This window comes from Colius striatus, chromosome 10, assembly GCF_028858725.1.
Source record: "Colius striatus isolate bColStr4 chromosome 10, bColStr4.1.hap1, whole genome shotgun sequence".
Lineage (NCBI taxonomy): Eukaryota > Metazoa > Chordata > Aves > Coliiformes > Coliidae > Colius > Colius striatus.
The window spans coordinates 32,576,029-32,588,677 of record NC_084768.1 but is presented as its reverse complement, the minus strand read 5'-3'; the positions used below and the strand labels follow the sequence as shown (position 1 = coordinate 32,588,677).

General features: G+C 53.6%; 1 protein-coding gene across 2 annotated transcripts; it reads left to right on the top strand.

Moving 5' to 3' along the window:
• The first annotated feature begins 495 nt into the window (after nucleotides 1-495).
• MFSD14A (major facilitator superfamily domain containing 14A) lies at nucleotides 496-12,565 on the top strand. Of its 2 annotated transcripts, XR_009819398.1 has the most exons (13): nucleotides 496-667; nucleotides 4,625-4,720; nucleotides 5,774-5,836; nucleotides 6,431-6,558; nucleotides 7,506-7,620; nucleotides 8,615-8,833; nucleotides 9,108-9,221; nucleotides 9,682-9,753; nucleotides 9,977-10,089; nucleotides 10,215-10,312; nucleotides 10,640-10,803; nucleotides 11,270-11,559; nucleotides 11,908-12,565. XR_009819398.1 is itself a non-coding variant. In XM_062004387.1 (12 exons), exons 1-12 carry the CDS (start codon nucleotides 581-583, stop codon nucleotides 11,474-11,476), a joined length of 1,476 nt encoding a protein of 491 aa, XP_061860371.1. In that variant the 5' UTR covers nucleotides 496-580; the 3' UTR covers nucleotides 11,477-12,565. The 2 variants fall into 2 exon arrangements, 1 of the variants encoding a protein (XP_061860371.1); XM_062004387.1 differs by having other exon boundaries at nucleotides 11,270-12,565.
• Nucleotides 12,566-12,649: the final 84 nt, after the last annotated feature.

The window sequence follows — 12,649 nt, the reverse complement described above, 5'->3', positions numbered from 1 at the left end:
CCTGTGGCCTGAAAGCCCTGCTGCCTTCGTCCTGGGGCAAAGCAGTTGCGGGATGGAGTGTGATTGTACAACACTGTCATCCTTTACGGGAGAGTTTCGCCTCAGGTTTCGCTGTCCGGGGCCAGCACAGTGCTGTGCACCCCTCGGAACGCAGCACAGCGCGCCGGCCCGTGCGGCTATAGCTCAGCGCCTGGGAGAGCCGCGTGGAGTTGGCGCACACAGCGCTGCAGAGGACAGCCGCCGCCTTGCCCCGGCCGCTCCGGAGCTCCATACGGCCGCGTGGGTCCCGCACCGGGGCGCTCGGGCCGCTCCGTGTGCGCGGGGCCGTGGCCGCCCCGGGGCCGTGTGCGCGGGGCCGGGGCCGCCCGCCCCGGCTCTGAGCGCGCCGCCAGCGCCCGCAGCGCCACGGGCGGCGCCCTGCGCACGTGACCGGCGCCCGGCCAATGGCGCGATCGCGTGATGCGGGGGCGGCGGCGCAAGATGGCGGCGGCGGGTGCGTGAGCGGAGCGGCGGCGCGCGGCACGGAGGCTCAGGCCCAGGCCCAGGCCCGGGCGCGGCGGCCGCGGCCCCCCGCAGGACGATGACACAGGGCGGGAAGAAGAAGAAACGCGCCGTCAACCGCAGCATCATGCTGGCCAAGAAGATCATCATTAAGGACGGCGGGACGGTGAGGCGAGGCGCGGCCGCTGCGGCCTGGCGGGCGGGGGCCGGCTGCCCGCGGCCTTTCGCTTTCGGTGGCGCCGGGGCCGGGGGACAGCCGCGGGTGTTCCTGCCTCTCACCCCAGCTCGGCAGGGCTGCTCCGCGCTGCGGGCTGTGTGCGGGCCGGGGGACAGCCGCTCAGCCCCAGCTCGGCAGGGCTGCTCCGCGGTGCGTGCTGTGTGTGCGGCAGGGCTGCTCCGCGCTGCGGGCTGTGTGCGGGCCGAGGCTGGGGGACAGCCGCTCACCCGCAGCTCGGCAGGGCTGCTCCGCGCTGCGGGCTGTGTGCGGGCCGAGGCTGGGGGACAGCCGCTCACCCGCAGCTCGGCAGGGCTGCTCCGCGCTGCGGGCTGTGTGCGGGCCGGGGGACGGCCGCTCACCCCCAGCTCGGCAGGGCTGCTCCGCGGTGCGGGCTGTGTGCGGGCCATTGCCGCCCTGCCGAGCCGGCGCGGAGCGTGTCCGGGCGGCACTTGGGCTCGAGCGGCGGCGTTGCGGGAGCTCGGCCCCGGGGCGCAGAGCCCGCGCCGGACCGGCAGGGAACAGCCCCGCGAGCGGGCGGCGCGGAGGGCGGCCTGGCAGCAGCGCTTTGCGGCTCCCCGCTGCTGCCCCGCTCCCCCCTGTGCGCACACACACACCTCAAAAGGAAGGAGGCTGCCGAGCGTTTATGCTGCTGGAGCTCGGGTTTGTTGAATTGATGAGTAACATCGCTTCTAATGGATCGTTGCCCCCGGATTCTTTCCGCAGCGTAGCGTTGTGCAGCTTTGATGTCTGCTCTTCTCAGTACAGTGTCGTTGTTGCAAAGGAGGAGACTTCTTGACAGCCTGAATCACAGGTGGCCTTTCAGTTTCTCTTTTCAGAGCAGCAATGGAGAACAGGGAGGTGTCAGAGTCACCTACAGTGTAGTTGTTCACCCAGCTGTCTGGATTGTGTGGTGGTGAGAAGCAAAGCTAATTCCAGTGGTGCCTGTTGACAGGTTTTTCCTACTGTGTGTAAAGACAGAAACGTGTGAGATGACTTTGTACAAACGTTCAGTGCAAACGTTTTAGAACGAGTAATAGAAGCAGAGTAAGTGGTGTTTGTTACTCCTGGGCTGTGGTGCTTCACTGCTTCCCTCTGCAACAATCCTTGGTTCAAAGAAAATGGCCTTCCAAGTGGCCTTTATCTCTCAACTGTACCTTTCTTGTGCCAAGAGAGGAGAAAGGATGTGATAAGAGCTGTGGTGCTGTGGGTCTGCACTCAGTGCCTACCGCCAGTTTCAAAAGCAGAACTTGCACAAGCTCTGTACGACTGTCAGTGGCTTTTAGGCCAGTGGGAAGTGGGGTATAAATGTTAGATGAGGGTACATTGGTTAGTGTTAGGTAACAAAAATACCAGTGTGTGATACTTTCTGCCTTCAGACACGTGTTTTGAGAACGTTTTCCAAGTGTAAATGCCCTGTTTGAGTGTGGTATGGCAGGGCAACTTTATAAGGGCAGCAAACACTTTATGATTGGGGTTTAACTGGTTCTTTTAAAAGGTTTTTGCTGGAAAGTTTAATCTCACATCAGTGCTCAGTGTTTCATTGCTGTGGAAGGTTGTGGTAAGAAGGGAAGTGGCAGTGGCCCACATCTTGACAGTCTGCAGCTGACAGACGGATGGTGAGTCAGGCAGTGAAGTGCACAGCACCCAGCCCCATTGGTTTGTTCTGAAACAACTTATTTCACGTCGGAGGAAACTGTGGCTCTGGCCTGTAAGAATGTGCAGCTAAATAGGCAGTGTCACAGCCAAAAAGAGTTTTCTGATGGGGAACTGTGGTCATTTTCATTTGTTGTCACTTCTAATCACGGACTGTGATGTGGGAAGGGAAAAGCCCAAGGTGCAGGGAGGAAGCAGCCTGTGCTGAGGCTGTGCCTGCTGGGGTGAGGCCCTGGCTGGGTGCTGCAGGAGGCCAGGCTCCTTGTGCTATAGTGTGTTTGTGGCGTGCTGTGTGCAGCTTAGTAGCTGTGTCAGAGAAAACAAACGTGCGGTGGTGTGTGTGCTCAAGTGTGCGCTGTCAGGTTCACCAAAGGAAAGGCAGCGACACCAGTGCAGTGGTTACAGCTCTGCTCTGCATTTTGCCTCCTTTTTGAGCAGCTGGATTCGTCCTGTGTGAGGTTGTGCATTCTTGAAGTGGTCACAGAGCGAATCGGCAGGTACACGCTGGGTATTGCTGGAGAGAACCAGAGCTCTGAGGGCTTGACTGGGTGCCTTCTTCTTTCTGCAGAACAACAGCAACCCTGAGCTTTCATCTGATGCCTTTGTTGCTTTGATGGTTACTCTGTTGTTGTCTGAGGTCACCAGCAGACACTCCTTGTGTCACTGGCCTGACTGACAATACAAAGTGTGTGATTAAGAGTATTTTCTGTCCCAGAAGAGGAAAGGGCGCTCCTAGAGCGCTATTTTGTGTCACAGATGTTGCCAAACATGAATATGCTCTGCTCTGGCTACGTGGTTGCAGAGAAGGGTGGCAGTGGAGCTGGTGGGAACATCTCGGGTCCAGGTTGTTCACACAAAGGCTCTGCATCTTTTCCCTCCAGGTGTCAAGGCACCTGATTTAGGGCCACTGAGGTTACACCGTTCCATGACACAGTGGTGGTCCTTTCTAGACTATGGTGGGGCTGAATACCCACCTCCTGCCCATGTGTGGTGGGGTAGGAGGGTACAGTAGACCAGTACTTGGGTCTGGAGGGATGAATGTCCAGGACACATCTTAATGCACTGTAATGTAACCACAGAGTAACCTCCTTCTGGCTTTCTTCCACCTCAGGAGAGGTTTTGCTGCTTAAGAGTTGCAACTGTCTTGAAAAACAGCCATAGAGGTGGAGATCTAAATGAGACTGGATTACTTCTTTCTTTATAGATAAGAGCAAGTACCAGTTACCTGCGAAAAGTGAGCTTTAGCAACAAGGCAGCAAGCGAGTTTAACCTCTGGGATCTCAGTGTCCTGCTGTTTGTCCCTGCCGTGCAATGGCAGCATGTGCTGGGTTGCTGAGCTGGGTGCCAGCACAGAGGGCAGCCAACACCTGCAGTCTCACTCCTGGGCTGCACCTGCAGGGTGAGACAAGGGCAGCACAGAGAGAGGTGGCTGCAGAGCTGGTGGCTGCTGAGCTCCTGTTTGCTGGATGTGAACAGAGTGGAGGTGCTTTGGGCCCCGGGGCTCAGAGGGACGGGGTGGTTTCAATCCCTAACCTGGCTCTAACACCTGGCAGGGATCATGAGTCTGTAACTGCACAGGAATCTAGAGGCTCTGAACATGAACCTGATTTTCTGTATCAGACTGAGGCAAACACTGGGAGATTGTTACTTACACTTTGTGCAGAGCTGGATACATTTTTTTAATCCAAAACTAAAATAAGGGTTGTGGGTGGACAGGGAAGGGAACTGTGGGAAGTGAAGATCATTAGAGCCACTTTCTGTACCTACCAAGACTGTTAATTTACCTCCTTAAGAGAACAGACTGAAAAAAGAGTAGAAATCTCTGTATGGTAGCTCTGTATTTACCAAAGAGGGCTTGGGAAGGAAAAATATCAGAGTGCTGAGGTGCTTTCATAGCACACCTTTTGTGTTCATATGTTACTCTCGGAAATCCTGATCTCTTCTAGCATGGGGCCAACTCTGCAAAGGGGCTTCTGCTTCCTCTTTCAGCAGCATCCCTTCCCACAGCAGCCTGTAACTGGCTTAGTTTTTTGTTTGGGAGGGGAGCACACTGTGTTTTTGTGCAGGATTCAGACACTTCAGGGTGATGTCAGGAACGGGTTAAATAGGGAACGTCACTCGGTACCAGTCGGCTTGAAAATCTGCATCCAGGTGTTTTTAATTTCTCAATCCTCTGCCCAGTGCTGAGGTGCATTCCTCAGGACTGTGACAGATTGATACATTCTTAACCACCTGGTTTTTCTCTTGTTTTAGCCTCAAGGAATAGGCTCCCCGAGTGTGTACCACGCTGTTATAGTGATCTTCCTGGAGTTCTTCGCCTGGGGACTCCTGACAGCACCCACCTTGGTGGTAAGTGACAGCCTTCAGCTTTTCCTCACACTGTGGAAGTTCAGCACCTTTGTGGAAGTTGCCCAATGTCTCCTGAATTGAATGGCAATTATACATACCATTGTGCAAGTGCAAAGCGTTGGGTTTGTTACGTGGAATCGGGAAGTTGCAGTGCTGCCCTGAAAGGTGGGTGATGCTGCAGCAGGGCTGTGTGTGCAGCTCACATCCAAATAGCTGCTGACTTGAAACCAGTAAGATGCTAATGAAACTACCTTTGCTTTCAAGGTGCTACAAAAAAAATACACTTGAAATTTGGTGAAATGGGGTGTGTGTGGGTGTGTGTGTGTGCAGGAGGGAGCTGTTTGCTGAGCTGGCTGTGCTTCAGCAGAAGCTTCAGAGCACAGACCCTGTGACACCAGCCTGAGCTTCCCTGTGGTTAGTGACAGTCACACCAACCTGTTTGTACCAAACCATTTTCAAATGCAGTTGGTTACTTTCCATTTGATTTCATCTTTGAGTGACACATGCTTACAAATTAAAAGGAGCCAGGGCTCAAAGATCTCCAAGCAAACTCCACCTAAAATGCAGTGGTGTGGCTCTGTACACTGTTGGTAACCAGAACAGCCTCCTGGAGATAAACCTGCACAGCAGTTGCTGAGAGGAATCCCTCTCCCAGAAGAGGAGTCAGACTGAGGGGTGCCTCTTGTGTCTGTTTAGATTCCAGACGCTGAAGTTAGATGATGTGAATCTTTCTCAGAGTGCTGAGAGAACTGAGGCCTCTACCAAGTAAAGCTAACATCTCAGCAGTACCTCCCATGTGAACTAAAGATGAAACAGATCATTTGTGGTCTTTTGTTTCTTCCTTTTGCCATACTCTGTGAAAATGCAGAGCTGCTGTGGGTGTGCCACTGTAGAAGCTGGGTGCATCATGAGCATAGCTGTAGTTAATGTTGTGTGGTGTCTTTATTTGTAGTTCCAGATTCATACTGTTTACAAACATCTGTTTATAACTGGCACATCTCTAAATGGATATGTTTAATAAATGCTTCTGTCCCTTGTGTGTTTCTTCTCCAGGTTTTGCATGAAACCTTCCCAAAACACACGTTTCTCATGAATGGGCTAATTCAAGGAGTAAAGGTAAGGTGACAGAGATTAATCACAAGTGCGGTTTAAAGTGAATGGTGGGAGGGATATAGAAATGATTGACACTGGGAGAAGCGTTCCACAGGCTTTTCAATATAGCTTTCACTCTATAAACAAGAATCAGGGGAATAAGTTATTGCCAGGAACCCCAATGTGCATCATTTTACTTTCAGTGAGGCAGTGCTTGCTCTGTACCTGTTGTTTGGGTTTGGCGAGTAAAAAGGTGTCTGACTAATGCCAAGTGACACACAAGGTGTTAAGCTTTGAGAGTGTCTCCTTGGAGCTTGTTGCTCCAGTTGGGTGTTTTCAGTCACTTGTGTTTATGTGCATGCAAAATAAACTGTGAAGCCCAGTTGATGGACTTGCTGGTAGGACTGGATCTTCTGCACTTGGCGTGGCCCTGAGGTGTAGATCTCAGCTTTCCTGTAAGCAGAGGTGGGACAGAGGATGAGCAGTGCTGGAGCACGTTGCTTTTGGTGCAGTCAGCTGTACCAGGAGCTGAGCCCTGCCTGCTGTGGGACTGTGCTGGGCTCAGCTGGTGCTGTTGGAACCACTGGCTGCTAACTGAGAGTGTTGTGCTTTGTTTAGGGCTTGTTGTCGTTCCTCAGTGCCCCGCTCATAGGTGCCCTCTCTGATGTGTGGGGCCGAAAGTCCTTCCTGCTGCTAACTGTGTTTTTCACCTGTGCACCGATACCACTGATGAAGATCAGCCCATGGTTAGTACATCCCTTCACACTGGGTTTGCTGGTTCTTGCCAAGGTTGCAGCACGATGCTGTTTGCAGCATCCTTGGTATGACATGGTTTGTGCTCCATGGGAGACTGACACTTTTATCTCACTTGGGTGCAAGGTTGGGACAACAGAGTCAAACTGAAGTAGTTGCCATGAGGCCAAACGCCTTGGTCAGAATTGTCAGAGCTGCTGGTTTAAGCTCCAAGCTGTAGGCCCCACTTCCTCCTCCTGCACAGTTGCAGAGGGCATTACAGTGGCATCCATCAGACCCGGCAGGTCTTTATTGTGGCTGTGTTCCTCATCTGCAGGAAGAAGACTGTACCTCATGCTAGCTGGGGCATGAAGCAGCCTGCAGTGACCTGCAGTGTTGCTGCCATTTTACAGCCTTGTTTGTGGAGCTGTAAACTGCTGCAGCTTTGGGTAGCTCATGTCTGGCACATGGCTCCTGGGGCAGGACGTCTCCAAGGCTGGGCTGCAGCGCCTCAGGAAGCCCTCAGCTTCCCCTCTGCCACACAGACTGTTGGTACAGCCTCCACCCCTTCTCTGGGGGCTTGTTTTGAGGAGCACATGAGGAGTGTTCCAGTGAGGAGTGCTGGTGTCTGTAGCACAGAGACAAGGCCAGTGCTGAGACCTCCTGACGCTCCCAGCTTGCTTTGGGCCGTGGGCACCCGGCCCCAATTAGATTCACACCTGCTTTCCTAGAAGTACCTAATGACAGCAGTGGTTTGTAGCTGTTGCCTTTCTGCTCAGTGTGTTGAGGAGGAAGGGCACAGCTGGAGCCAGACACGCTCATGTTGGCTTTGCCCAAGGTTATCTCAGTATTTGTCAGGAAAAATTGGACAAGGGGATTTGCTGTTGAACTGTACTTGGGTTATAAATAGAGACTCTTTGCTTCTGTGCAGCCACTCTCATGGTTTTTGTGCTGTCCTTAGGTGGTACTTCGCAGTGATCTCTGTCTCTGGAGTTTTTGCAGTGACGTTTTCTGTGGTTTTTGCATATGTAGCAGACATAACCCAAGAGCATGAAAGAAGCATGGCCTATGGTTTGGTACGTATGGTTTGGCTCTGTTCCTGTGCTCTTCAGTACTAAACGCTTCAGTAGGTAAAGCTGCTCAGAACTGCTTTTGTTTCCCTGCTGGCAGGTTGATTTTGGTTTAGTTTAGTGCAACATATGACCACATTACAAGCTGTCTTTCAGACATCTGTCTTAGCAGTTACTGTCAGTGTTAGTGATGCCATTTGAGGGGCTTTGGTTCGTCCTCTGGTGTTTCTCACCCTGACACCTTTTCAAAACTGTGACTTTCTGTTCCTGGGTGGTTTGGAGCTGCCACTGTGTGACACCTCACCTGCTCCTGCTGGCCTTCACCCTCACTGCCATGCTGCAGCTCAACAGATGCAGCCGAGCAACCACTCCCTCCCGAGTTCCTCCCACTGGCCCCAGAGCAGGGTGTTGGGAGCCTCCCAGCCCTGGGCTGCAGGGAGGAGCAGAGTGAGCTGTGTTGGGTTACAGGACCCATTGTCGGACCCTGCAGGAGGAGCTGAAAGCAGCCGATACAGAACTGGGTAGTTTCTGCCCGTGCACATCGGGGACTGAGATGTGTTGAGAAGGTTCAGTCTGTCTGGGAGGTAAAACCTTCCACTGCCAGGGCAACTGGTTGCTGCAGTCCACTTTCTGAAGGTGCACTGTACAGGGTTGGGTTATGCAGCACGTTACACTTCCTGTGCCCCTGACACGTGTCCTTTTGTTTCTCATGAAGCATTGCGTGTTTTACTAATATGAGGATAAAATACAGCTCATCATTTCCCAGAGAGATCAGCAGGCTGTAGAGCTCATTAGAGTGCTGTCAGCCTCACACTGCTGCCCAGTTGGGAGCAGTCAGTGTGCTTGTGTTGGAAGCTGTTGGCTGTGTGAAACACACAGCTGCTGTACGTGGTCAACGGGGAAACCGCTGCCGAGAGCGGCTGGGCCTCTGAGACGGAGGGAAAGGGGCGACAACGCTGTTGACGACATCAGTGAGAGCCAGGGCTGCTGTTTGTTGCAGGTTTCAGCAACCTTTGCAGCCAGCTTGGTGACCAGCCCTGCCATCGGTGCCTACCTGGGCCGGGTGTACGGCGACAGCCTGGTGGTGGTGCTGGCCACGGCCATCGCGCTGCTGGACATCGGCTTCATCCTCGTGGCCGTGCCCGAGTCGCTGCCGGAGAAGATGCGGCCGGCGTCCTGGGGAGCCCCCATCTCCTGGGAACAGGCTGACCCTTTTGCAGTAAGCTGCTTCAGCAGGGAACGTTGTGTTAGCTGGGAAGGGACCTTTAGAGAGCGGGGAGAGACTGAACTTGGGCCATTTCGAGCTGCAAAATCAAAGCCCGTTATTTTTTCCTGTCACTGATATTTCTGCCAACAACCTCGCTAAACACACGGGGCATGTTGTGGTGGTAGCACACTGAGCTCCGTTAATGGCACCCCTCTCAGACTCTCCCCAGGTAGGCTGCTCTGAGGATGAACATGCAGTGGTTTATAATCCTTTCTTCTTGCTGTAGTCGCTGAAGAAGGTCGGCCAGGACTCCATTGTGCTGCTCATCTGCATTACGGTCTTTCTTTCCTACCTCCCAGAGGCAGGTCAATATTCCAGCTTCTTCCTATACCTCAGACAGGTAACTTCAACTTCTGGTGTGGATTTGGATAGAAGTGAATTCACAGGAAAGCTTTCAGTATGGTTGAATGAATGCAGAAGGGTTAGGTAGCTAAAAGGCTCTCAGCAGCTGACTTAAGTCCTTTCACTGTTCTGCTTTTGTCTGTCTTTAGAGAGACAAAAAGAGATGAATGAGAGAACAGTGTCTCATGTGTTGTTGTTATTTGCATTACTCTTGGTCCCTGGGGTTCCCAGTGTTTCACCTGGTGGGGGTGTTTCTGAGGACACCGTTTGCTTGTCTTCTGTTCTTGCCCCTTTACTTTTTGTGTACTGCTTGGTTTAATGGGGGGAGGAAAACCCGACTGGTTTGGTAAGTTAAGGAGGAGTTGAATAATAGGAGCCTTCTGCAGGGTGTGTGGTGCTGGTGATTGACATTGTGACACACAGTTTGTGGCTAACAAACTGCCCTGTTTTGAGTACAGATAATGGGATTTTCATCTGAGAGCGTTGCAGCGTTCATAGCAGTGCTGGGGATCCTGTCCATCATTGCACAGGTGGGTCCTGCCGCGTGCTGCACCACCTTGCTAATGGGGAAGGGGCCAAACGCTGGGGGGAACCCACCAGCAGCTCCAGAAACTGACTTGCCTTTGCTGGAGCCGCTTGGATCAACACTTGTTACCTTCACTGAGGAGACAAAGCAGCCAGGCTGATGAGATCCCTGTGGTTATTGGCATGTGTTTGACACTTAGAGGACTTTCCTTTGTTTCCTCCTGTCAGACAATAGTGCTGAGCCTGCTGATGCGCTCCATTGGCAACAAGAACACGATCCTGCTGGGGCTGGGCTTCCAGATCCTGCAGCTGGCCTGGTACGGCTTCGGCTCCGAGCCCTGGTACGTGCGTGTCCTGGGGCCGGCCCCTCACCCCCGGCCCGGGCAGCCCGGAGCCCAGCCCTGCTCCCAGCCCTGCTCCCCGCCGCGGCTGTGCCGGGGCTGCCCGTGCTCTGTGTGTGTTGCAGGATGATGTGGGCGGCTGGTGCCGTGGCAGCCATGTCCAGCATCACCTTCCCCGCCGTCAGCGCGCTGGTGTCGCGCAGCGCCGACGCCGACCAGCAGGGTGAGCCGGGCAAGGCACGGGGAGGGGGAACCTTCAGCACCTCCCGTGGAGCAGACAGCAGCAGGCTGGGGCTTGCCTGGCGTGTGCTGGGCTGCCCGGGGCGCCGCTGCCCACACAGGGACCAGAGGGCTCTCGGCTGCTCTGTGCCCACGGGCAGGTGGGGGATAACCTGCATTAACCTGCGAGGACGGGTGTCCCGGGTCCCTCGTTTGTTGCCATCCATCGTGCAGCTTTGCTGCCTGTGGGAGGTGAAGTGACTGAAGCCCCGGTGGTACTGATGCCTGTTAATGTATCAGTCGAGGTAACAGCATACTGTGCTTCTCGCAGGTGTCGTGCAGGGGATGATCACAGGGATCCGTGGGCTGTGTAATGGCTTGGGACCAGCACTTTATGGCTTTATATTCTACATCTTTCACGTGGAACTGAATGAGCTGCCCATGCCCGAGGCGCCGGCAGGAGGGGCTGTGGTCACACAGTACCACTTAGAGCAGGTAACGCCTCTTCTCCCTGACCCCAGACAAAGCCATCACGTGCCCACCAGTCCCTGTATTACACTTTGCTGTGCCAACAGCAACTGCTGTGTAAAGGAGAGGTTCTTAAATCATCCTTGGGGAGGATTGCTGGTCTGTTTGCTTTTTGTAACTAGCTGCTGTGGTTTAGTTTAAACTCTGAAGTAGATTTTGATTGTAACGAGGCCAGTGCTGACCCTTGTGAGCAGACCCTGGTAACAGCAGCACTGTGCTCTGGTCTCTGCCTTTACCTTGCACATGGTGGATGGGTCTATCCCCTTGTCCTGTAACCAGCTCTGTCTCTTCTTCAGTTCCTGATGTTCCCTTGTTGAGGAGCCAGGGCAGGGAGCTCTGGCAGGCGCTGGTGCGAGCTGGTTGCTGTGTAAGCAGCCCTGGCAGCTGCTGAGGTGTGGGGAAAGGCTCACACGTGCTCTGTGCTTCATTTCAGAACTCCATCATCCCTGGGCCCCCCTTCCTCTTCGGAGCGTGCTCTGTGCTCTTGGCACTACTTGTTGCCTTGTTTATTCCTGAACACACAAACCTAAATGTACGAGCCAGCAACTGGAAGAAACACTGTGGCAGCCACGGACACCCCCACAGTCCCCAGGCTCCCGGTGAAGCTAAAGAACCCTTACTGCAAGACACGAATGTATGACAAAAAGCCAGGAACGTCTTTTAGCCTCGTTTTCTCTCCAGCAGTTTGGGATGCACATTCCATCACAGGTGGCATTTCTTAAGGTAAGCTTAAGAAGTGTCTTTCTGCATGAAATCCATAGGAATTAAAGAAAAAAGAGGAAGTTTCTCCAAAGATGTTGCCATTGAATTAATACTTTGCTTTTAAAACCCACCTGTTACATCCTCGTCTCCCGCCATGAAATACTGTTACTCCTCAGCCCCAGGCTGTGGCTCAGAGGGACTGGAGTGGAGGCAGCAGCACGGGGCCTGCCTGGGTCAGGGCTGAGCTTCAGCTGGAGCCCCCCTGAGCCTCAGTGAGAGGCAGGGCCAGCCCCAGGGACCCCTTCCCTGGAACCTTGTCAAATCTTGTGTCACACGATTCAAAGCCTTAATGTAAATGTGCTGGAGCAGGGAGAAGGTGAATGGGTCTCAGCTTCTCTGGGAGCCCCTGGCAGGCTTGAGGCGTGTACTGATGTAACCCGGGTGAGCAGCTTGCGGAGCAGCGCCGGCTCCTTCCATGTAAGTGCATTTACTCTTCCTGTTCTGGAACGAACGGTGGTTGGTCAGCCCTTGGCTCCAGCCTGGGCGGCTCTGAGCCCACAGCTGTTGCTGTGGGTGCTGCCCTCAGCACTGTTTAGGCCCCCACTCCATGGCTGATGTTTGTGTAATCATCAAGGACCTCAAAACTTGAATGCACGGCCCGAGGGGGGAGCCACGGGGCTCCCTGGCCGTGTGCTCTCCAGTGGCCTTTGAGGACTGTCACCACAACCCTTTTGCATTACAGAGCTAAAGTTTTAGTCCTACATTTTCAGGACCCTTAGGACAGAAGAGCTTTATACGATGACTGATGTGAATTTCTCTCAAAGTGTATATTTTTGTGTCCAGTTGTATTATTTAAGCGTCCCTTTGTATAAATTTGTGTATAAAGTCTTGTATAGGTTTAAAATGTTTTCATCTTGTGGTTATTGCTTGATGCTTTTTTACCTTTCCACGTGCACCACGGTTGACCAAGAGCAGGATAAAAAGGTGTAAATATGCTGTTAATAAAGTGGAATATTTTAATGAGTAAGTGATCCCATCTGTCCCAAGCTTCAGAGCAGCTGCAGCCCTCACCTTCCCCTGCAGCTGCACCACAGAGATGGGGCTCAGGAGA

Excerpts from the sequence above, each read along its gene's own strand:
- MFSD14A (XM_062004387.1), top strand. The coding sequence starts at position 581 with ATGACACAGGGCGGGAAGAAGAAGAAACGCGCCGTCAACCGCAGCATC. Across the intron at positions 8,834-9,107 it reads AACAGGCTGACCCTTTTGCA|TCGCTGAAGAAGGTCGGCCA; the intron begins GTAAGCTGCTTC and ends TTCTTGCTGTAG. Across the intron at positions 10,804-11,269 it reads CACAGTACCACTTAGAGCAG|AACTCCATCATCCCTGGGCC; the intron begins GTAACGCCTCTT and ends GCTTCATTTCAG.